The 25,582-nt window shown below is 45.1% G+C and overlaps 1 protein-coding gene across 1 annotated transcript in view; it reads left to right on the top strand.

The window, feature by feature from the left end:
* Positions 1-16,713, top strand: part of STPG4 (sperm-tail PG-rich repeat containing 4) — a gene marked incomplete at its 5' end in the record, with an annotated part of 36,301 nt that extends 19,588 nt beyond the window's left edge. Inside the window, 2 exons of the mRNA XM_083350226.1 lie at positions 4,418-4,522; positions 16,278-16,713. Coding sequence (XP_083206352.1) covers positions 4,418-4,522; positions 16,278-16,394 — 222 coding nt within the window. The 3' untranslated portion in view covers positions 16,395-16,713. The remainder of the gene's footprint in view (positions 1-4,417; positions 4,523-16,277) is intronic.
* Positions 16,714-25,582: the final 8,869 nt, after the last annotated feature.

Genomic DNA, 25,582 nt, shown 5'->3' with positions numbered 1-25,582 from the left:
ATTGTTTTGGGATAGATAGGCATGGACAGGATGGAGATTCTGCATAAAGAGACAGCGTTGCAATGAACTTCAGTTTGTAGTTTCTTTCTCAGGTATAGCAGGAAGATAGTTTAGGATGCAAAGGAAACCAACATTTAACCACTGTTTTTAAATTTTATTTTATTTTTAGAGATGAAATTTATACAAGTTTACTGAGGTTCTATTGAGTCACTATTTCCCATTCTTTTCTCCTGAAACATGTTCCAAGGTGGACTCTGAAGAAAAACAAAATGGCGCTTTTTAAAAAAGTATTTTTTTAAATACAGGAATGTTGGGATCACTATATGTGGACTGGAAAAATCCAAAGAATCACTAGATTTATTAATATAAGAACATAAAACAATAAAGAGAATATCTGTGGGTCTCTCTTTTCTTTGAGCCAAAGTACTGTTTTAACAGTCTTTCTCATCCTTTGGCTTTACATGCTTTGGGTCTTCTTTAGGTATACCTGGTAGGTGAAGATATTTTGTATAGTGAGGGGAAAACTCTGGCAGATATACCCCAGGAAGTATTTCAGCTCTTTCTGCCAATGCATATTCCTTCTAATTTTAAATTTGAGATTTTAGGTATGCTAAAATCATTGTGTGGTAGACTTTTATGTCAAAATCATCTGGGGGCCACCATTTTGGAAAAGTTGATTATCAAAAACTGTATATTTCTACAACTGATAGAAGAATAAAAATAAAAGTTGTACATTGTATATGTATGCATTATGCGGACATGTAGGTGGTCCTTACTTAAATATTACTTGTTCGCATCTGTTCAAACTTGTGAAGGCACTGAATTGAATGGTACTTACAACTAATTTTCAAAATTCCAGCCATCAGAGTGTTCCATGGTCATGCTGTTGCCATTTGTGACTTTCTTGGCCAGCTTCCTATAAGCAAAATCAATGAGGAAGCTGGCAGGAGGTCACAAATAGTGACCACATGATGTCCTTGCTTGATGACTTTCTTCACTTAATGAGAGCAACTGGAAAGTGCTAGAATTGGTGTTACGAAGTGATGCAGTCACACGGCATTGCACTTTTTGACTTGTCACTTAGTGCTGGAAATTATGACCCCAATTGTTGTTGTTAACTGAGGGTAATCTGTATTATATTTTGATGGGCCTATTCATATTTTATTATAATATTATAGTCCTGAAAAATTTTATTTTGTCTTTTGTCTTTTTATTATAGCTACGTGATTTTTTTTACCTAAAATGCAACTTATATGCTTATCAAAAGCTCTTAAATTATCTGTGGTTACAATCCTTGACAATTCCTTATGATTCACTTCCCATTGGCTACTTTTTTTAAAAAAAATGCTACTATGTTATGCCTGTTTGAAAATTTCAGAAATATTTGCATGGAAAATCCTCCCAGTTTTTTATCTCGAATAAAAAAAATAAAACTGAGTTGCCCCATTGGAAAAAGGTATGAACACACCTGCACAGAAGATGAGATTATTTCAAATATGTACAAAAGCAGGAGTGTTATGCTCAAAGGAACATGACAGATGCTAACATAGGAACACAGAAATAGCAACAGACAACTACTAACCTATCTCCAAACTGTAGACAGATTTATTTTCTTGTCTTATAACAATAAATAAATTATTGCTTTACTAGTTGGTGTCATTTTTGTCTCTAGGTAGTTGAGAATAGATTGATTAGTGCAAATGCCTTTGTTAGCAAATGAGTCAGCAAAAGATCTGTGTTGGTTGTTTCTACATTTAAAATATGATTATTTCTTTTTGCAAACCAAAAGCTGATATCCTGTAATTACTCCAGGGGCTTGCAAACCTGTCAAAATCAGTGTTACTTAGCTTTTAGCTCTTTCTACTTTTCCTAAACAAAACAGCTCTTTTCCTCTGGGTTTCCTATGCCCAGGAAGGCAACAGGCATGAATTAACTGGACCATTCCAGTTCTCAGTGCAGTGGGGTGAAGGGGGAAATGACAATATGTGAGTGATGATGCAAAAGCCATGACTTATGTAGTTGATTAGATGTCCTGATGCAAATACATAGTTGTGCCATTTTCATGATTACACAATTGTACCTGTTATCATTTTGGCATCACTGTGTTTTGCTGGAGAGACTGTTGTGCAGAACTCCACATGGAATGAGAGAAGGCACCAATGGATATTTTTTCTTGTCCTACCATCTTCAAGAGTACAGACTCTGAAGCTTCTCCCACAATCTGGGATCAACATGCATTACTCTAAGGCAGTGTTATCCAAACTTGGCAACTCTAAGAAGTGTGGATTTAACCCCCAGAATGGCTGGCTGAGACATTTAGGGAGCTGAAGTCCACACATCTTAGACTTGCCAAAGTTGAGAAACGTTGCTCTAAGAAGGTCTCAAAGTAAGGTGCTGGGCATTGTCACCCTTGATGTTTCCTTGTCCATAGGCAGCCATACAGTCAAATATTGGGGCAAATAAGCAGACATGTACAGAGAAGATATAGTTGTAGCTAAATCTTTCATTCCCCAAAACTGCTGCTTCGCAACTCTTCCTAAACTATCTGTTGTACAAAAGACTAATAAACAATACATGATCTCAGGTTCTGTTCTTGGCATCTCCAGTTAAGAATGGGTCATATAGTAAGAAAGATCTCCATCTAAGTTCCTGCAAAGGAGGTGCCAATTTAAATGGACAGTTCAGGATAAACAGACATGTAATGTTCACTTTATGTGAACATATGTTCCAATATTTTCCAGAGTTCCAATATTTTTCTAGATACACACAGATTCAGTTGTTATAGGAGTTTAATAACAAACAAATCTTGGGCAATAAAACAATGTAGTTCTTGTGGACATTCTTCCTCACTGTAAAGTAGTCTATAAAATTCTTGTGCAATTTTTAGTTTTTGTTCCTTATTAATCACCAGGTTACCATCCTGGTCTTGTAGATAGTCTATCCTTTTTGCTTTTTGTTCCTTTCTTAATCTGTAACTTAACCATTTCCCCGGTTTATTAGCGTGTTCAAAGTACCTCTGCCTGCTCCTCTTAATTTTATCTGCCAGCTCTTTTTGATCAATCAAAAGAATCTCATGTTTGATCAAATCTTTTTTTTCTTTATGCTGGGAATTTTGGGGATCTAATTGCAGCGCCTCCTCTATTTTTGATAATTTTGAAAATAACTCAACTCTTTTTAATCTTTCTTGTTTCCAACTATAGGCCGAATGTTTTATAGCGAGCCCTCTCACTACTGCCTTAGCTGTGTCCCAAATAGTTTGCAGAGAGGTGTCCTCTCTTTTGTTTTCTATAAAAAAAATTTCTAACTCCTTTTTTGTACTTTTGAGAAATTCCTCATCTCTCATTAAATCTGGTCTCATAGACCACCTCGTCCTTTTTTGGGGGGGGGGTCCTGCCCATTTGACTATTAAGGGGTGGTGGTCTGCCCATACATTGGTGTTTATCTCTACCTCTATAATGGTCTCTTTAATCTCAGATGTCGACCAAAACATATCTATATGTTAAAACAGAAACAAGAATCTATGTATTACACCAACTGGGAACGATGGTATGATTGGTTAAAAAATAGAACAAACCTAGAATAGTTAATATGACACTTCATAGTAATCTTTATGATAATATTTAATAGTCGAAATAGACAACGTTAAATAAGATTTAAGATTTACCGGGATGTAATTATGTATAACTGCACAGGGGATCTCAATCCCTAGTTAGTTTATATGCATGTTTGTTAAGTGTTTGTTTGTCCTTTTCCTTTTCTTTCTTAATTTGAAATGTATATACTTAGTGTGTATGTGTCTGTAAATATTTAAAATAAATATAAATAAAATAAAACAATGTAGTTCTTGAATCTATGTGAATAGCATACACTGATCATAGGCAAAGTGCAAACTGTTGAGTCCAACCTGATTAGTCCCTGATGTTGGTCCTGTAAAAATCATAAATTCATAAATCCAAATGTTTCCTTTCTACATTAACTTTTGTGGTCATCATGTGGTTGAAATAAAGTACATATATTGGAGGATGACTAGAGAACCACAGAATTAGATATTTAGATAATTGATGGATGGATATCAGTACTAGGCATCTTAAGTTAGATTTTCAGTTTCTATATTAGATTTTCAGAAGCTGTTCATTGGTGGGGGATATGTATTAGTTTCATGATTATTAATCTTATTTGGCATAATTCTCCAATAGTAAAAATAAAATAACCCACTGAGATGTTGCAAATGCTATCCATGCTATCAAATTTGCTGCATGTATTTCAAGTATTGAGCAGCTGTCTTGCACTGAGTAAAACTGTTGATTATGTTAGCAGAGTAATGTCTTTAAGACTACAGCATGCTAAGAATAACAGTGTTATGGAAGTATTTTTGCATATGGAACTTTTAAAAAAGGAGCATTTTATTACATTGTAGAAACAAGGTCCGGGCCCAGGTGAGTATGAAATAAAGGATGTCCAGCCAGTTCCAATACGATCGTCCTTCATATCAAAAGTACCACGAATATTGCCAGCCCACACTGTGAGTATAATATTGAAAATGGCTCAAACTGTGCTTGCAGCTATAGGGCTGACTTGGGGTTCCTGCCTTTCTTGGAGACATTCCATATTCAGCCTTTGGATTTGCAGCTTTCTTTTTTGGGTGGAGGGAGGGGGGAACCTAATATTTTCAGGATATAAAGGAAAACATGGAGACAGTAAATATTACTTAGATTTGGGTATTATTAAATTGCATCCATGGAAATAAAACCCGGTTACAGAGAAGACCGGGCTGCTTGGATGATGTAATAGAATAGAATAGAATAGAATAGAATAGAATAGAATAGAATAGAATAGAATAGAATAGAATAGAATAGAATAGAATAGAATAGAATAGAATAGAATAGAATTGGAAGGAACCTTGGAGATCTTCTAGTCCAGTCCCCTGCTCAAGCTGGAGAACCTATACCATCTCAGACAAGTGACTGTCTAGCTCAGACATGTCAAACACAAGGCCCGGGGGCCGGATCCGGCCCGCGAAGTGGTTTCATGTGGCCCGCGAAGCCATCCTGGAAACAGTGAGGGAACGGCCCCCACTGCCTTGGCCCTGGCCCAGAGACCCTCCTTCTGCCAGAGACCCTCAGATCTGTCCCACTCCTGCCCAGGCCCCCATAGGCACCCTCGATGCGAACGATGTAGAGCTGGCCACGCCCACCCAGTAGGCCATACGCACTCTAGCCACGCCCACCCAGTAGGCCACACCCACCCTGGCCATACCCACCCGGCCCCTTGAGGGCAACCGCAATGCTGATGCGGCCCTCAATGAAATTGAGTTTGACACCTCTTCTTAAAAGTCTCCAGTGATGGAGCACCCACGATTTCTGGAGGCAAGCTGTTCCACTGGTTAATTGTCCTCACTGTCAGGAAGTTTCTCCTTAATTCCAGGTTTCTTCTCTCTTTGATCAGTTTCCAACCATTATTTCTTGTCCTGCCCTCTGATGCCCTCTCTTCTTTGTGGCAGTCCCTCAAATACTGGAATGCTGCTATCGTGTCTCCTTTATTTCTTCTTTTCTTTAGACTAGCCAAACCCAAGTCCTGCAGCCGTTCTTTGTATGTTTTAGTCTCCAGGCCTTTGTTCATCTTAGTTGCTCTTCTCTGAATTTTTGCTAAACTGTCAACATCTTTTTTTGTGATACAGTGACCAAAATTGGCTGCAGTATTCCAGATGTGGTCTTTGTTGTTGCTGTTGTTGTTAGCTACGAAATCATGTCTGACCCATCGCAACCCCATGGACAACGTTCCTCCAGGCCTTCTTGTCCTCTACCATCTTCTGGAGTCCATTTAAGCTCACGCCTACTGCTTTAGTGACTCCATCCAGCCATCTCATTCTCTGTCGTCCCCTTCTTCTATTGCCCTCAACCTTTCCCACCATTAGGCTCTTCTCCAGTGAGTCCTTCCTTCTCATTAGGTGGCCAAAGTATTTGAGTTTCAGCTTCAGGATCTGGCCTTCTAAAGAGCAGTCAGGGTTGATCTCCTCTAGGACTGACCGGTTTGATCGCCTTGCAGTCCAAGGGACTCGCAGGAGTCTTCTCCAGCACCATAGTTCAAAGGCCTCAATTCTTTGGCACTCAGCCTTTCTTATGGTCCAACTTTCACTGCCATACATTGAAACTGGGAAGACCATAGCTTTGACTATACGCACTTTTGTTGATAGGGCAATTTGATCTCTAGTTCCTCTGCCTCTTCGAAATCCTGCCTGTACTTCTGGTAGTTCTCGATCCACATACTGCTGGAGTCTAGCTTGTAGGATTTTAAGCATAACTTTACTAGCATGGGAAATGAGTGCAATGGTGCGATAGTTTGAACATTCTTTGGCACTGCCTTTCTTTGGAATTGGAATGTAAACTGATCTTTTCTAATCCTGTGGCCACTGCTGAGTTTTCCAAATTTGCTTGCAAATTGTGTGTAGCACTTTTACTGCATCATATTTTAAGATTTTGAATAGCTCAGCTGGAATACTGCCACCTCCATTAGCTTTGTTGTTGCTCAACTTTCCTAAGGCCCATTTCACTTCACATTCTAGGATGTCTGGCTCGAGGTCAGTGACCACCTCATCGTGGTTATCAGGGATATTAAGCTCGTTCTTGTATAGTTCTTCTGTGTAATTTTGCCACCTCTTCTTAATCTCTTCTGCCTCTGTTAGGTCTCTGCCATTTTGGTCCTTTATCACAGGGCTTTTCAACCAGTGGTACAGGTACCACCTGTGGTACATTGGCCTGGAGGGAGGAGCCCCTTTGATTGAGTTATGCCCACCAAGTTTCCGTGTGCTTCACCAGCCTCGGGCTCAGGGTAGGGGTGGGGGGGCAGCAGTTGTTATTAAGGAGGCCCTTTGTCTGCGGGAGGCCACTGCCCCTCAGATAGGCGGATGTGAGTCCCTCCTCCTGAGATGGGGCCCTGGGGGTCAGTTGGGCCTGTTGCTCACGTACCTTTCTCCCAGCTGCATGGCAATGGCCCTGCACGGGCTACTCAACGCTCTCTTGGGGCTGGCGATTGAGTTTCCCAGACTCATGGTTCTGGGGGATTTTAACCTGCCTTCCCTGGGTGGTGCATCAGGGGTGGCCCGAGAGTTCATGGCTTCCATGATGGCCATGGTCCTGACCCAGATTATTCAGGGTCTGACTCATGAGGGGGGAAAGACACCTGACCTTATTTTTATCTCTGGGCAGTGGCTTAATGGTCTGGGTGGGGTCACTCCAACCTCACAATCCCTTTCATGGACAGACCATTATCTCCTGCGGCTGGGCCTCTGTCATGCCACCCCCCGCTGCTGGGAGGCAGAACCGACCAGGTGGTTCTGCCCCAGGCACCTGATGGACCCGAATAGGTTCCAGACGGCGCTCGGGCTGATTCCTGCCTCCCTTTCCCACAGCCCGGTTGAGACCTTAGTTGATGCCTGGCAACGGGCTGCTTCGGAGGCTCTCCACCGCGTTCTACCTTTGCGGCCTCTGACCCAGCACAGATCTCAGTTGGCCCCTTGGTTTTCCATGGACCTGCAGGAGATGAAGCGCCAGAGGAGGGGCCTAGAGAGCATTTGGAGGTCCAGTCGGTCCGAGTCTGACTGAACACAGTTAAGATCCTTTTCTAGATCTTACCTTGTGGCAATGGAGGTGGTGAAGCGTGCTCACTTTGCCATCCTCATTGCGTCCGCAGATAACTGCCCGGCCGCCCTGTTTAGGGTGACCAGTTCCCTTTTAAATCAGGGGACAGGGGAGGGCCCCTTGCAGGGATGGGCCAAGGAGTTTAGTCAGTATCTGGTGGATAAAATCGCTCAAATTCGGGCTGGTCTGGACTCCGACTGGGCAGTATCTGACGAGGGGGAAGCGATGGGTTTGGCTGATAACATTTGGGAGGAGTTTGATCCTGTGAATCCGGATGAAGTGGACAGGATCATGGGGAAATTAAGTGCCGCCACATGTTTGTTGGACCTGTGTCCCTCCTGGCTGGTTTATGTGGCTCGGGAGGTTACACGAGGCTGGCTCCTGGCAGTTATTAATGCTTCCTTGAGTGAGGGGTGCTTCCCTGCCACCTTGAAGGAGGCGGTGGTGAGGCCCCTCCTCAAGAAACCTGCCTTGGATCCAGCTATTTTAAATAACTTTCATCCTTTCTCCAACCTTCGCTTCCATGAGAAGGTTGTTGAGAGCGTGGTGGCACGGCAGCTCCCTTTGGTCCTGGAAGAAACTGAGTATCTGGACCCATACCAATCGGGTTTCAGGCCTAGGTACAGCATGGAGATGACATTGGTCGCGCTGGTGGATGATCTCTGGCAGGCCCGAGATAGGGGTTATTCCTCTGTCCTGGTCCTATTAAATCTCTCAGCGGCTTTTGATACCATCGACCATGGTATCTTGCTGTGACGTCTTGAGGAGTTGGGAGTGGGAGGCACCGTTTTACGGTGGTTCTCCTCCTACCTCTCGGGCCATTTGCAGACGGTGTTGGCAGGAGGGCAGAGGTCAAACCCGAGGCCCCTTAGTTAGACTGACCCTCAGGGGTCAGTCCTCTCACCCCTCCTGTTCAACATCTATATGAAGCCGCTGGGTGAGATCTTCCATGGTTTCGGGGTGAGGTATCATCAATATGCTGATGATACCCAGCTTTTCATCTCCACCCCGAACCAACCCAGTGATGCCCTCGACGTGATGTCCCGTTGCCTGGAAGCGGTATGGATCTGGATGGGGAAGAACAGGCTCCAGCTCAACCTGGCCAAGACTGAGTGGCTTTATGTACCGGCATCTCATTTAGTCCAAGAGGTTCCATCTTTGGTTATGGGAAGAGAGGTGTTACCTCCCGTTGATAGGGCGCGCAACTTAGGTGTCCTCCTGGATACACGACTCAGTTTTGAAGATCATATAGGAGTTGTGGCCAGGGGGGCATTTGCCCAGGTTTGCCTGGTGCGCTAATTGCGCCCCTATCTGGACTGAGATGCCCTACGTACGGTCACTCATGCACTCATTACCTCCGGTATAGATTACTGCAATGCTCTCTACATGGGGCTGCCCTTAAAGGCCACCCGGAGGTTCCAGCTGGTGCAGAGATTTAAGGTGCTGGTACTTACCTTTAAAGCCCTATATGGCCTAGGCCCGGGATATTTGCAGGACCGTCTGCTGCCGGGAACGACTTCCCATCGCCCAGTGCGCTCACACAAGGAGGGCCTCCTCAGGGTGCTGTTGGCTAGACAATGTCGGCTGGCGACCCCCAGGGGGAGGGCCTTCTCTGTGGGAGCGCCAGCCCTGTGGAATCAACTTCCCCTTGAGCTCCGGATGGTCCCGGATTTCCGGTCCTTTTGCCGCGGCCTTAAAACATTCCTTTTCCATCAGGCTGACCTGGACTGATGACAGGGATTTTTTAAAATTTTTAATTTTATTATTGGGGCTGCTAGTTTAATTCTTTTTTAACTTTTGTATTATTGTATTTTTTATTGTTGTTAGCTGCCCTGAGTCCTTCGGGAGATAGGGCGGCATATCAGTCCCAATAAATAAATAAATAAATAAGTAAATAAATCAATAAATAAATACTTGCCAGGTGGTACATGACCATCCTAGAAAAGTGGTAGCAGAGAAGGGGAATGAGCTGAACGGATGGCAGCAAAGCACAAGCCTGAGCAAGAGACAGTTGGAGCTGCAGGGCTGTCAGGGCTCAGTGGAAATGCCAGAATCAGCGCCAGGATCCAGCTGGAGCATGGCGCTGATCCTGCCGCTTCTGCTGAGCCCAGAAGAAGCGCCGATCAGCTGGAATGTTGCAGCATCTCCAGGGTCTTGTGATTTACATTCAGATGCTTGGCAACTGATTCATATTTATGATGGTCACAGTGTCCCAGGGTCATGTGAAGTGACCAAAACCTGCTGCAACCACCCAGCAGATGGGGGGGGAATGAAAACCAAACACCCCCCACCCCACCCCTGCTGCCAATTCTCAACAGAAATGCTCACAACAATGAAAACCTCGGACAGGAGGAAGAGTGCCGCCAGGCGGGCAGGCAGGTATCTTGCTTAGCTGTGGCTTGGGGCACTTTTTTCAGGGCCATTGTAACTTCGAACAGTCACTAAGTGAACTGTTGTAAGTTGAGGACTACCTGTACTTCATCACTTCCCCCCCCCCTTTTTTTTGGTCATCAAGTTTTTGACACCTTGCTAGGCGACTGGTGGTATTCGGATGTTGCCATATCCTAAAAGTGGTACAATGGGTGAAAAAGTTGAAAAGCCCTGTTTTATCATGCCCATTTTTGCATGAAACGTTCCCTTCATCTCTCCAATTTTCTTGAAGAGATCTCTGGTCCTCCCTATTCTATTGTTTTCTTCTATTTCTTTGCACTGTTCATTTAAGAAGGCATTCTTATCTCTTCTAGCTATTCTCTGGAATTCTGCATTCAATTGGGCATATCTTTCGTTTTCTCCCTTGCCTTTCACTTCCCTCCTTTCCTCAGCTATTTGCAAAGCTTCCTCAGACAGCCATTTTGCTTTCTTGCATTTCTTTTTCTTTGGGATGATTTTAGTTGCTACCTCTTGTACAATGTTGCGAACCTCCGTCCATAGTTCTTCAGGCACTCTGTCTATCAGATCTAATTCCTTAAATCTATTTATCACCTCTACTGTATATTCAACAGGGATATGATTTAATTCATACCTGAGTGGCCTAGTGCTTTTCCCTACTTTCTTCAGTTTAAGCCTAAACTTTGCAAGTTTTTACTGACTGTATACAGCTTCTCCATCTTTGGCTGCAGAGCACATAGTCGATTTGATTTCTGTGTTGACCGTCTGGTGATGTTCATGTGTAGAGCCGTCTCTTGGGTTGTTGGAAAAGAGTGTTTGCTATGACCATCGTATTCTCTTGACAAAATTCTGTCAGCCTGTGCCCTGCTTCATTTTGTACTCCAAGACCAAACTTGCCTGTTATTCCGGTTATCTTTTGGCTTCCTACTTTAGCATTCCCATCCCCCATGATGATAAGGACATCATTTTTTGGTGTTAGTTCTATAAGGTGCTGTAGGGCTTCATAAAACTGGTCAATTTCATCCTCTTCAGCACCAGTGGTTGGGGCATAGACTTGGACTACTGTGACATTGAATGGTTTGCCTTGGATTCGAACTGAGATCATTCTGTCATTTGTGGGATTGTATCCCAGTATTGCTTTTCCTACTCTTTTATTGACTATGAAGGCTACTCCATTTCTTCTGAGGGATTCTTGCCCGCATTAGTATACCTGATGGTCATCTGAATTAAATTCATCCATTCCTGTCCATTTTAGTTCGCTGATACCTAAGATGTCAATGTTCAGTCTTGTCATCTCTTGTTTGACCACATCCAGCTTGCCTTGATTCATGGATCTTACATTCCAGGTTCCTATGGAGAAAAAAATCTTTACAGCATCAGACTTTCCTTTCACCACCAGACACATCCACAGCTGAGCGTCCTTTCGGCTTTGGCCCAGTCGCTTCATTCTTTCTGGTGCTACTAGTACTAGCCCTCTGCTCTTCCCCAGTAGCATATTGGACACCTTCTGACCTGAGGGGCTCATCTTCCATCGTCATATTGTTTTGCCTTTTGGTACTGTCCATAGGGTTTTCATGGCAAAGATACTGGAGTGGGTTGCCATTTCCTTCTCCAGTGGATCACGTTTTGTCAGAACTCTCTGCTATGACCTGTCCATCTTGGATGGCCCTACATGGCATAGCTCATAGCTTCTGTCAACGCAAGCCCTTTCGCCACGACAAGGCAGTAATCCATGAAAGGGGATGAGGTCTTACTAGGGTTTTATAAAGCGGTACTAATATCTCATGTGATCTTGATTATACAACCCAGGATTGTATTAATTTTTTTGGCTGCTGCTGCACATTGGTGGCTCATAATCAAGTGATCTTCCACTAGGACTCCAAGGTCCCTCTCACAGTTACTGTTTTTAAGCCAGGTCTCATCTAATCTGTACTTGTACCTTTGATTTTTCCTGCCTAAATGTAAAACTTTGCTTTTCTCCACACTGAAACTCATTTTGTTGGACAGGGCCCATTGTTCAAGTTTGTCAAGATCTTTTTGGATCCTTAGTTAGTCTTCTGGAGTGTTAGCTACTCCTGCCAGTTTGGTGTCACCTGCAAATTTGAAGAGTCCCGCTTCAATTCCCTCATCTAAGTCATTGATGAAGATATTGAAGAGTACTGGGCCTAGGACAGAACCTCACGGTACTCCACTGCTTACTTTTCTCCATGTGGATGTAGTGCCATTGAGGACTACTCGAGTACAATTTGCCAGCCAGCTACAGATCCATCTAGTGGTGATGTTGTCCATTCCACCTTTTTCTAGCTTACCAAGGAGTAGGTTGTGGTCTACTTTATCAAATGCCTTACTGAAGTCTAAGTATACTACGTCCACAGTATTTCACTGATCTATTAGTTTAGTTTGTTGAAGAATAAGATTGGTTTGGCATGATTTGTTTTTAACAAACCCGTGCTGGCTACTAGTTATAACTTTGTTTGCTTCTAGTTGTTTGAAAGATTGAGGGCAATAGAAAAAGGGGACGACAGAGAATGAGGTGGCTGGATGGAGTCACTGAAGCAGTAGGCGTGAGCTTAAATGGACTCCAGAAGATGGTAGAGGACAGGAAGGCCTGGAGGAACATTGTCCATAGGGTCGCGATGGGTCAGACACGACTTCGCAACTAACAACAAGTTGTTTGCAGATCTGTTTATTGATTATCTTTTCTAGGGTCTTCCCAGGTATTGATGTTAAAGTGATTGGTCTGTAGTTTCCTGGGTCTGTTTTTCCCCTTTCTTGAAGATGGGAACCACATCAGTCCTCAGTTCCAATCCTCAGGTACTTCCCCTGTGCTCCAGGTTTTTTGAAAGATGTGGTGCAGTGCTTCTGAGATAACATCTGCCAGCTCCTTCAGAATTCTGAGATGTAATTTGTCAGGCCCTGGTGATTTGTATTTGTCAAGATCAGATAGGTCTTCTCTTACCATTTTCTTGCTTATTTTAATTTTTGTTTCTAATTTGTCTTTTGCAGTATGTTGGGCTATGGTTTCTTTTTGTGTGAAGACTGATGTAAAGTATGAGTTAAGCAGCTCTGTTTTCTCCCTGTTGCCTGTTATTTCCTTTCCATCTTCTCTCTTTAGTGGACCTAAAGTTTCCTTGACTTTTTTCTTGTTAATATATTGGAAGAAACTTTTTATTATTATTATTATCCATGATTTTTGTTGCAAGTCTTTGTTCATTCTGAGCCTTTGCTTTCCTGACTTCATCTTTACATGTTCTGGCTGTCTGCTGATAATTGGCCTTAATTATATGCCCCTTTTCCCATTTTTTTATTTGTCCTTTTTGTCTTTCAGTTTGTCAGAGAGATCTTTGTGCAGCCATGATGGTTTCTTCTTGAATTTCTTGTTTTTCTTTTTCAGTGGTATTGTGCTGGTCTGAGCTTTTATGATTGCATTTTTGAGTTTCCCATGCTTCTTTGGTTGTTTTCCACTTTAGGGTTTTCATCCATGGGAACTTTCCTAGGTTCTCTCTGAGTTTGTTAAAGTCAGTTCTTTTGAAGTTCAAGACACTGGTTGGATTGTTTTCTGTTGCTAGTGTTTGTGTTATATTAAATTCCAGTATGACATGGTCACTTCCGCCCAAGGTTCCAGCAACTTCAACTCCCTCTATCACTTCTTCTCTATTAGTTAGAATGAAGTCTATTATGGCTTTACGTCTAGTTCCCTCTTTCACCTTTTGGATGACAAAGTTGTTGGTTAAGTTGGTTAGGAATCTGTTTGATTTCCTGCTCACTGCAGAGTTTGTCTCCCAGTTGATATCTGGATAGTTGAAGTCTCCCATTACTATTGTGGTTTGCTTCCTACATACATTTGTTGGCAAAGAGTTCATCTATTTCAGTGGTGAGATTCAGCCAGTTCACACCAGTTTGGCAGAACCGGTAGCTAATTTTTTGTTGCCCAGGCCCAGGATGCCAGAAGCTGCATCCACCCAGAGAACCGGTTGTTCACATATTTGAATCCCACCACTGATCTATTTCTTCTGATTGGTTGGGCAGTCTGTAATATACACCTATGGTGATGTCACTTTTCCCCCTCTTTTATATTGACCCATATGCATTCTGGAGAGATTTTATCTTTGATCATGTGCATGTCTGTAGATATGTAGTGTTCTCTTACATATAGTGCAACTCCCCCTCCTCTTTTTGTAGACCTATTTCTTTTGAACAATTTGTATCCATCCATCAGTCCATTCTATTCATGAGTTTCATCCCACCAGGTTTCTGTAATACCAACTATGTCATACTCTCCCTCGTGTACTATTGCTTCTAGTTCGCCAAGTTTGTTCCCCAAGCTTTCAGCATTTGTATATAAGCATTTAAGCTTTTGTGCCTGTGCATGGTTATGTTTCGGGCACCTCCTGAATGTTGTTTGAGTTTTTATTTTTTTTCATCTCTGCCCACCTCATTGTTTGATTTGTTTTCTTGGGATTTTTGATTGGTTTTGGGTTCTAGAGATTCTGAAGATTGGTCACTCTTCCCCCTCAATTTTAGTTTAAAGTCCTCCTGATGAGTTGGGCCAGTCTTTTTCCGAGTACATTTTTTCTGTTTTCGTGAGGTGCAGTCCATCCTTTGCCAAGAGTCCTTCATGAAGGAAATGCAGACAATATATCTGAGATCTTTTCTGAAGTTGGGCAACCTGGAATAAGGAAGTGTGCTCAGTCTTGAAAGATCAAGAAGAAGCTCAAACATAGGGGCATTCTAGTCCATTTCAGGTCATCCCTGACTTACAACCATTTGTTTAGTGAACGTTCAAAGTTACAATGGCACTGAAGAAGTGACTTATGACCGTGTTTCACACTTACAACTGTTGCAACATCTCTGTGGTCATGTGATCAAAATTCGGGTGCTTATGATGGTTGCAGTGTCCTGGCATCATGTGTTCACCTTTTGTGACCTTCTGACAAGCAAAGTCAATGGGAAGCCAGATTCACTTCATAATCATGTTACCCGGTGATTGACTTAACAACTGTAGCAAGAAAGGTTGTAAAATGAGGTAAAGCTCGCTTAATAAATATCTCACTTGGCAACATAAATTTTGGTCTCAGTTGCGGTTGTAAATGTAGGACTACCAGTATAATGTTTCATTTAGAAGTATTCATCCTGCAGTAGCAAGCTCATTCATCCTGCTTTCTAATATTCATTGGCAGCAAATATAAAGCCACTGGGAAAATTAGGCACACGTCTGTGATTTTTGTAATATTATATTTTAGTTTGGTAGATGAATACAATCCATTATCTTTAATCATATGAGTCATACCATAATGTTAGTATAATTTAATTTGAATTCTTGCACTGAGAAAAGAGTTGGACCTGATAGCTTGAGTGGCTTGTTTCCAAGTCTATGATTCAAGGACTGTAGTTCTAATCAACCTGAATTTGATTATGGTAGCTAAGGACAATCTTAGACAAGCCTAAAAGGTAAAGGTAAAGGTTCCCCCTCACATGCGTGCTAGTCATTTCCAACTCTAGGGGCTCATCTCCGTTTTAAAGCCGAAGAGCCAGCGCTTGTCCGAGGACGTCTCCGTGGTCATGTGGCAGGCATGACTAGATGCCAAAGGCGCACAAAACGCTGTTACCTTCCCACCGTAGGGGTCCCTATTTTTCTACTTGCATTTTTACGTGCTTTCGAAACGCTAGGTTGGCAGAAGCTGGGATGAGTAACAGGCGCTCACTCTGTTAAGCGGCACTCGGGATTCGACCTGCCAAACTGCCAACCTTCTGATCGACAAGCTCAGCGTCCTAACACACTGAGCCACCGCGTCCCTTACCTAGACAAGCCTACGATGCTGTAAACCAGTGTTGCTGCTTGGAGAATTCTGTGGGGTTGAAGTCCAAGCATCTTAAAATTGCTGAGGTTGAGAAACGTTGCTTTAGACAGGGAGGGCCAAAATAATAGGGGACTCAGAATAGTTAGGAACCAGGTCTTACACTCCTTATTTCAATGTTTTGGAACAATGGTGAAATTAACAGGATAATCCTAGATGATCTTCTTCAATTCAGACTGATTCCAGATAGATAGATTCAAGCTGTAGCAGTTCAAAAGTGCTTTTCAGGGTGGTTGGTTTTTTTCCTTTTGGTAGCAAGTAATTATAAAAAATAAACAAACCACAGAGTGATTTAAACAGGATTTGAGCTGTAAATACTAGCATTGTTGTTTTGTTATAGAAACCTACCTTCGTTTATTTCTTAATGATCTTGTTTGATTCTTATTCTGTACAGAAAGTCCCTGGTCCAGGATATTATTGGCCTACCAAGCAGGCCCCAAGGCAGCCCAGAACTATTGCCAGCCTTGGACGGGAACATACCATTTTCTTTAGCAACGTTCCTGAACTTTAGAATAGAAAGAATGCAGCGCTCTGACACCTTAACTCCTCCTCTGCACCTCTGCACCTTCATTAAGACAAGCTTGCCAATTTTCATTCTTCTGAATTTTTAATGGATTATTATGTTGTTATCCTATGCAAATGCTATTTTAATCATTCTGTTTACTGGCATCCTAGGTAGTTTCGGGTTTTAAATCATGGCATATCTCATAACTGTGGTTAAATCATGGCATATCATATGACTGACTATTTTATAATTTGCCTGATCTTAATCGTTCCCAGGCAGCAGTATTTGCTAGATGCGAGGTCAGCACTGGAAGAGAAAGAGAATAGAGATGACTAAGTTATCCCAAAAGGTTCGGCCTTCTCATCTTTTTCCTGATAAGAAGGATAGTTTGGTGCCAGCATGTCTAAATGCCAAACCTTTCTATTTCTCATTCAACCTTCTCAGATTGTTTATGATCAATGAATAGCTTATTTCAAAATAATGACATTGTAATCATAGCATGCACTGGTCTCTTTGCAGAGTTTCAAATTTTGCAAAAATAGTTTATATCCACTCAAAAGACTACATTTAGGAGCCAGGAAAATAGTAAAAAAATAAATAAATAGAGGAAATGCCTATTCTTTAAAATTAAACTAATCATTACTAAAAGAAAACTAGAACTTCTTTCTTTACACTTGTTTTTTTTAAATCCTGGAAAACATTCTGTTTGAGAGAACTGTATGTTGGAAAAGAGGGAATGGTTTTGGTATGGCATATGCTTGCTTTGTTAGCTAGGCTAGGCTGAGATGATGAAAGTTTCAAGGTCTCCTCATGTCTTTAATAATTAAATTGTTACTGTTCCAGCTCTCCCTAATTATAGGTCCTCCTTGACTTGCAACCATTCATTTAGTGACTGTTCAAAGTTATAATGGCATTGGAAAAAGTGACCTATGACCGTTTTTCACACTTATGACTGTTTCAGCATCCCCAGGGTCATGTGATCAAAATTCAGATGCTTCACAACTGGCATGTATTTATGGTGGTTGCAGTTTTCCGGGGTCACGTGATCACATTTTGTGGCTTTCTGACAAGCAAAGTCAATGGGGAAGCCAGATTCACTTAACAATGGTGTTATTAACTTAAAAAACTGCAGTGATTCATTTAATAGCAGTAGCAAGAAAGGTTGTAAAATAGGGCAAGCTTAGCAACATAAATTTTGGGTTCAACTGTGGTCAAGGACTACGTACATTTTGCACAACAATGTGTAAAAATTTAGGGATTGACTATGGCAATAAAATAGGCACCAGATAAGCATGCCAGGGTTGTTACAGAGAGTTAGTGAAGATTGATATTAGGCATCTGGAAAGGAGGGAAAGGGCCTTTTGGGGGTCTAGGGCAGGGGTCAGCAACCTGAAACAGTGAAAGAGCCACTCGGAACCGGTTCCCTCACAAAAGGAAAAACTGGGAGCCACAAAAAATGTCTGCACATGTGCGCATGCACAGAACAGGGTTTGACTGAAGAGTGGAGCCAAGGCGAGATATACACCTACCCTGCATATTTGAATTGATTGGTTGAACTTTTTTAGTCCCACCTTTTTTTTTTGGACTGCGCATGGCAGAGGACTGGGAGCCGCAGGAGATGGCTGAAAGAGCCGCATGCGGCTCTGGAGCCACGGGTTGCAGACCTGTGGTCTAGGGACTGCACACAAATACTTTGGAGTGGGCAGGGCTCACCATTAACTTTTGGCAGAACTTAAATGGGCTCTGGAAGCCATGAAAAAGGGCCCACTAGACTATGAGAGCATGGCGTTCACAGAAATGGATTAAAGCCTCCCCTCCCTTTTAAAAATATAGGTAGCATTGACTGTGTGACATTGCAGTCATCCCTAATGGGTAGTTCTGGGGCCACAGATTGTTCAGCAACTCAGGGCATCCTGCTGAAATGTCGACCTTTAATCTAGGAAAAGTTCTGCTAATATCCAGTCCATTGCCTTTCTAAGTTTCCAATAGTATATTGCTCCCAAATGACATTTCTGCCTCACTTTCTACAATATAACATGGAGAGCCTGTGTCAGCAAAGAATTTCAGTGGAAGCAAATCATTGATAAATGGAGCAAAGTCTCTCCAGATTACTAATCCTTATCAAAGGGAATCTTGCAAAGAGACTTCTCAGAATAAAGTATGGTCCTTTATTATTCATCAGCACTAATTTGCTACCTATCTCCCTAATCTTAATTGCACTTCTAGCCCCCCTCCCCCATGTGCTATTAAAATTCATTAACTTGAAAGCAAACTTCAAAGTTCAGAAATTTCAGCTGGCAGAGTCCTTCAGCACTTCTGTAGTCAAATGAGAATATCAAGTGATAATATGAATGTACCAGAAAAGTTGGGGGAAGCAGCTTGTTGGCTTGTTGAAAAGGTTGTGGTAGCATTGTAGCAATGCTGCAGAATTTCTACAACCCTGCAGTGGAGTTGGGTTTGACTTGAAGAAGATTTGAGAGCTGTGGCAGTGATAAACTGATAACTGAAGGCCAATTGTATGTAGCAGAGGAGACCCACACCTTAGAATTTTTCTTGCATCTTTTCATAGCATCAACAGAGACTAACACGCATGCCCAAGATGGAGGACGCGCTCGGCTGAGCTCCGCGAGCTCCAGCTGATAGGCGTCCCCTGGGAGCCCCTCACAAGCCTTATGGCTTGCTGAGATGGGATTGGGGTTTTGCTGAGGGGCAGTGTGGCAACACGGAGGCTGACGAAGCCGGCAGCGGTCTATTTGGATTTGTGTTGTTTGAGCGACCGGCTGCTGGCTGCTGGCCCTGCTACCTTCCGGCTGCTTCCTCCCGCCGTTTTTTTACTCTCTCCGGAGCGTTTGGGCTGCTCATACCTGGAGTGGCGCTCCCTGCTGCTTTCGGGCCGTCCGGGCCACTTTGGTTGTTCTCGGGCCGGCTCGGGCTGATGAGGACGCCCGTCGGTGAGGAGTGTGCCCGTGAGGCCCGTTGGGCTGTCCGGTCGGCGGCGGTGATGATGGCGGCGACAGCGTGGGCGTCGGCCTTGGCGCGGGTAGCAGCCTGCGCGACGATTTTTTGGGCCACGCTCGGCGGTGACGGCGATGGCGGCGGCGGCCCAGGTTTGGCAGCGACGGTGACGACGATATGCTCCGGACGCTTGGGAATCCACCAGCTGGCTTTAGGGCCATTTTTGTTTGTGCCGGCGTTTCTGAGTCTGCTGCCCCGTTTGCGGGGGCCGGCTGCTGACTCTGGTGCCTTTGGGCTTTTGATCTTTTCACCGGCGGCAGGACTTCCATGTGGCCCCAAGCCGCCTTGGCCCGCTTTGGCGGTGGTGTCACCCTCGGGCCGTTTTGGCGGTGGAGAGGGCGACTATTATTACTCACCTTGGCGACGATGGTTGACCTATACCCTTGCTTCAGGCCGCCTCTTATGGCGACGGCGTCTTCGGACCGCTTGGGTGGCGAAGAGGACGACCGGGAGTTATCTTACCGGAGCAAGGACGACAGGGGGCTCTTGCATCGTGTATCATCTTTGGACTGCTCTTGCAGTGACGCCGGTGATTCAGACTATTTTTATTCTGGCCTGCCTACCCTCCTTGCCTTGGACACACTTTTTTACCATCTGCCTGCCTACCCTCTCCCCTCTCCCTTTGGACTTTCGACATACCTGGGTATCGGCCACGGTGGGAGAGTGGCTGGACTTCTCCATTTGCAACCTCATAGAGGTGGGAGCTCTATGGGGTTTGCCTACCCAGAGGATACCTGGTCCACCCCCAGGAACGGAGTCTCAACCCGTTGTGAGAGAACGGGCTGCGGCCTGTCTTGGGGGCCACCCAACTGAGTGGCAGTGAAGTTGGGTGGGGATCCAGACTTCTGTCATGTTCAATCCTCCCATGGACAACTAATGGGATGCCTATCCTGGACTGTTTGGACTTTTTTATACTTATGCGGCAATATACGAGCACGCGTTTGTACGCCCTCAGGGGTGCCCCCCTCTCCTGGGTGCGACCCGCCTCCTTAAACGTTTATAACCTTGATGACGGGCCCGAGTTTTGGGTCTCTGAGAGATGGCTGGGCAGGGGCAGGGGCTGTCAATGTAAATCTAGAAAGCCTCTGATTATTTTTTTATCCAAATTTTTTATTGGGCTAGGGAGCGGGGTGGGAGATAGAGGTTGTTTGGCTATGGGGGGTGGCCGATCTACCATGGTTCAGACCAGCCTTGGGTCTGATAGCACGGGGGGAGAACGGGGTGGCGTTGTCGCCGGGGCTCATGAGCGGGTCGTGGGATTATCAATTCCCACGACGGGGAATGGCAGCAGGCGGATAGACAGGGGGCCGTATCGCTACCGGGAGGGCCGTCCCCGCTATTTGCAAGCGGTGAGGCGCTCCGACCCTCTGCTTCTTCCCCGAGATCCCGGGAGCGAGGATGTGCAGCCTCCTGAGCTCCGGCTGGTGTACCTGAATGCCAGGTCCGTGGTTAATAAAGCTCCCCTCGTTAGGGATTTAGTTGAGGGTGAGCATGCGGACCTGGCTTGCATCACGGAGACTTGGTTGGGCCCAGAGGGTGGGGTCCCTTTGGTTGACCTCTGCCCACCAGGCTTCCGGGTGCTACACCGGCCACGAGCTCATGGTAGGGGTGGGGGAGTGGCAGTTACCATTAGGGAGACCTTATGTCCGTGGGAGACCACCGTTTCTCAGATAGTCGGGTGTGAGTCTCTCTTTATGAGATTTGGTCCTGGGGCGCAGTTGGGCTTGCTGCTGATGTACATTTCGCCTAGTCGCACAGCGGCAGCCCTGCCCGAGCTGCTCGATATCCTCTCGGGTTTGGTGGTTGAGTTTCCCAAACTTATAGTTTTGGGAGACTTCAATCTACCATCCCTGGGAGGTTCATCTGAGCTAGCTTGGGAGTTCATGGCTTCCATGGCGGCCATGGACCTGACGCAAGTAATTTCAGAGCCAACTCATGAGGGAGGCCACACCCTTGACCTGATTCTTTTATCTAGACGGTGGTTGGATGATCTAGGTGGGGGCTCTCCATTTATTATGCCCCTGTCATGGACCGATCATCTCCTGCGGCTGGTCTTCCGTTTTGCCACCCCCCGCCGTGGGGGCACGGAGCCAATTAGATGGTACCGCCCCAGACGCTTAATGGATCCTGATAGATTCCAAGCGGCGCTGGGGTCCCCACCTGCCTCCACTGCTCACAGCTCGGCGGATGCCTTAGTGGAAGCCTGGGAAAGGGCAGCCACTGAGGCACTTGACCGGGTTGTACCCTTGCGGCCCCTGACCCAGCGCAGATCCCAGCGAGCTCCATGGTTTTCCGCGGAGCTCCGGGAGATGAAGCGTCGGAAACGGGGCCTAGAGAGCTGCTGGAGGTCTAGCCGATCCGAACCCGACCGGTTGGGGTTAAGAACCTATATTAGGTCTTATCTCGCAGCGATGAGGGTGGCGAGGTGCAATTACTTCTCCACCCTCATCGCGTCCGCAGATAATTGCCCGGCCGCCTTGTTTAGGGTGACTCGCTCACTTCTTAATCAGGAGGTGAGGGAGGATCCCTTGCAGGGTTGTGCCGAGGAATTTAGTCAACATCTGTCGGATAAAATCGCTCGGATTCGGACCGGTTTGGACTCCAGCTGGGCAGAGTCAGGCGATCAGGACACGGGCGGTCTTGTCAATGTTACCTGGGAAGAGTTTGATTCTGTGACCCCTGATGAAGTGGACAGGATTATGGGGAGGCTGAGCTCCTCCACATGTTTGTTGGACCCGTGCCCTTCCTGGCTGGTTTATGCAGCTAGGGAGAGGACACGAGGCTGGCTCCAGGCGGTTATATCTGCTTCTTTGAGTGAGGGTTATTTCCCCACCGTCTTGAAGGAGGCGGTGGTGAGACCTCTCCTCAAGAAGCCTGCCTTGGACCCACCTGTTTTGAACAACTTTCGTCCAGTCTCCAACCTTCGCTTTCTTGCGAAGGTTGTCGAGAGTGTGGTGGCGCATCAGCTCCCTCTGGTCCTGGATGAAGCGGATTACCTGGACCCCTACCAATCGGGTTTCAGGCCCGGGTACAGCACGGAGACGGCATTGGTCGCTCTGGTAAATGATCTCTGGAGGGCTTGGGATAGGGGATATTCCTCTGTCCTAGTCCTATTAGACCTCTCGGCGGCTTTCGATACCATCGACCATGGTATCTTGCTGCGGCGTCTCAGGGGATTGGGAGTGGGAGGCACAGTTCTTCAGTGGTTCTCCTCATATCTCCTGGGACGCTCGCAGTCGGTGTTGGCAGGGGGGCAGAGATCGGCCCCTAGGTCTCTCGTTTGTGGAGTTCCTCAGGGGTCGGTTCTCTCGCCTCTCCTGTTCAACATCTACATGAAACCGCTGGGTGAGATCATTCGTGGTTTTGGAGTTGGGTATCATCAATATGCCGATGATACCCAACTTTTCTTTTCGACCCCAAACCACCCCAGTGATGCCCTCGCTGTGATGTCCCGTTGCCTGGAGGCGGTTCGGGTCTGGATGGGGAGGAACAGACTTCAACTCAACCCTGACAAGACTGAGTGGCTGTCCATTCCGGCATCCCGGGACATTCAAAATGTTCCATCTCTTTCTATGGGGGGTGAGCTCTTACCCCCCGTGGATAGGGCTCGCAACTTGGGAGTCCTCCTAGATTCACGGCTTACCCTGGAAGATCATATAGTGGCCATGACTAGGGGGGCTTTCGCCCAGGTTCGCCTGGTGCGCCAGTTGTGGCCCTATCTGAACCGGGATGCCCTGTGTACGGTCACTCATGCGCTCGTGACCTCTCGCCTTGACTACTGTAATGCTCTCTATACTGTATGGGGCTTCCCTTGAAGACCACTCGGAGGCTCCAACTGGTACAGAATGCGGCCGCGAGAGTTGTCTTGGGAGTTTCCCGGTACTCCCATGTTACACCTTTGCTCCGCGAGCTGCATTGGTTACCAGTTGTCTTTCGGGTGAGGTTCAAGGTTTTAGTTACGATCTTTAAGTCCTTACATGGCATGGGTCCGGGATATCTCAGGGACCACCTGCTGCCAGCATCAACTCCCCTCCGCCCTGTGCGTTCCCACAGAGAGGGCCTCCTCAGGGTGCCGCCAGTCAGGGAATGCCAACTGGTGGCCCCCAGGGGGAGGGCCTTCTCTGTGGGCGCTCCGGCATTATGGAACCAACTGCCGGTGGAGCTCCGGACGGCATCAGACCTCCAAACTTTCCGTCGTGGCCTGAAGACCCACCTATTTGAAATAGCTGGTCTGGCCTGACGGGGGATTATGGGTTTTAATTTGTTGTTTTAGATTTGTATTACTGTTTTTAACTGGGCATGGGTTTAATCTTTTTTAATTTTTGTATTGTCTTTTTTATATATGCCCTGTGAACTGCCCTGAGTCCCTACCAAGGAGAAGGGCGGTATACAAATTAAATAAAACTTGAAACTTGAAACTTGAAACATGCTCCACCAACTTCTTCTTTTTTTGCACCTTCTGATTTTCACCTGGTTCTCTGTATATGTCAAAGGAAGACTTAAGTTACCTTTCATTGACTATGCTAAAGCCTTTGATTGTGTGGATCACAACAAATTGTGGCAAGTTCTTAAAGAGATGGGAGTACCAGACCATCTTATTTGTCTCTTAAGAAACCTATATGCGGGTCAAGAAGCAACAGTGAGAACTGGACAGGGAACCACTGATTGGTTCAAAGTTGGGAAAGGAGTTTGGCAAGGCTGTATACTGTCGCCCTGCCTATTTAACTTATATGCAGAACACATCATGAGAAAGGCAGGGCTAGATGAATCAAAGGTTGGAATTAAGATTGCCGGGAGAAATATTAACAACCTAAGATATGCAGAGGAACTAAAGAGCCTCTTGATGTGGGTGAAGAAGGAGGGTGCAAAAATGGGCTTGAAACTCAACATTAAGAAAACCAAGTTCATGGCATCCAGCCCTCTCAATTCCTGGCAAATAGATGGGGAAGAAATGGAGGTAGTGACAGATTTTATTTTACTGGGCTCCAAGATCACCGCAGACGGGGACTGTAGCCAAGAAATTAAAAGACGCTTGCTCCTGGGGAGGAAAGCCATGGCAAATCTACAAAGCAGAGACATCACCCTGCCAACAAAAGTGCATATATTCAAGGCTATGGTCTTCCCAGTTTCAATGTATGGCTGTGAAAGTTGGACCAATAAGAAAGGCTGAGCGCCAAAGAATTGAAGCCTTTAAACTATGGTGCTGGAGAAGACTCTTGTGAGGTATTCAAACCAGTCAGTCCTAGAGGAGATCAACCCTGACTGCTCTTTAGAAGGCCAGATCCTGAAGTTGAAACTCAAATACTTTGGCCACCTAATGAGAATGAAGGACTCACTGGAGAAGAGCCTAATGGTGGGAAAGGTTGAGGGCAATAGAAGAAGGGGACGACAGAGAATGAGGTGGCTGGATGGAGTCACTGAAGCAGTAGGCATGAGCTTAAATGGACCTCAGAAGATGGTAGAGGATAGGAAGGCCTGGAGGAACGTTGTCCATGGGGTTGCAATGGGTCGGACACAACTTTGCAAGTAACAACAATATAGTTATCTTTAGCTGTCCTGGTTTAACAATATTCTTTTCTGTCTTAATCCAATAAATCTGATATGCTTCTTTGGATTTTTTGTTGGGGTATGCAGTCACTTAACTCCTAGTGATTGGGATCTCCTCTGTTCCTATTGGCTATTTTAGGTTGGGGTTGGTATAGCCACTCTCTCCCCCATCCTTCGGAGTCCTTCTGGTTTGGCAGCAGGAGAATCCAGCTCTTTCAGTTCAGTGTCTACCTTTGCATTCCCCAGTTCTCCCTAGCCAATATTCAACCCTAGCCCTAGTCCTTTGGCCAAAGACTTGTGACTGGTCATGCCTATAGTGGCAGCCATTTTGTAAAAGGACACGTTCTATTTTACCAAGTTGCCACTTCTTCTCATTTTGCCTCAATATTTACATGGAACCCTTTGAGAGAAGAGATTATTCTTGTTACAGTTATTTGAGGCAGAAAGAGAATCTCTAGAAATATCACTTAATCAAAGCAAATTCCTTGTATTTCCCCAAATCTCCAAGCTGTGATAATGCCAATTTTGACTTGATGTTAAATATGTTGAGTTCAAATTTTTAGACAATCAGACCTAATCCTTCACATTTAACTATATGGACCGAGACACAATTTTTTTCCTTCATTGTACCT

Source organism: Vipera ursinii (assembly GCF_947247035.1).
Source record: "Vipera ursinii genome assembly, chromosome: 1".
NCBI classification, from domain to species: domain Eukaryota; kingdom Metazoa; phylum Chordata; class Lepidosauria; order Squamata; family Viperidae; genus Vipera; species Vipera ursinii.
This window is presented reverse-complemented; position numbering and strand designations above follow the sequence as displayed.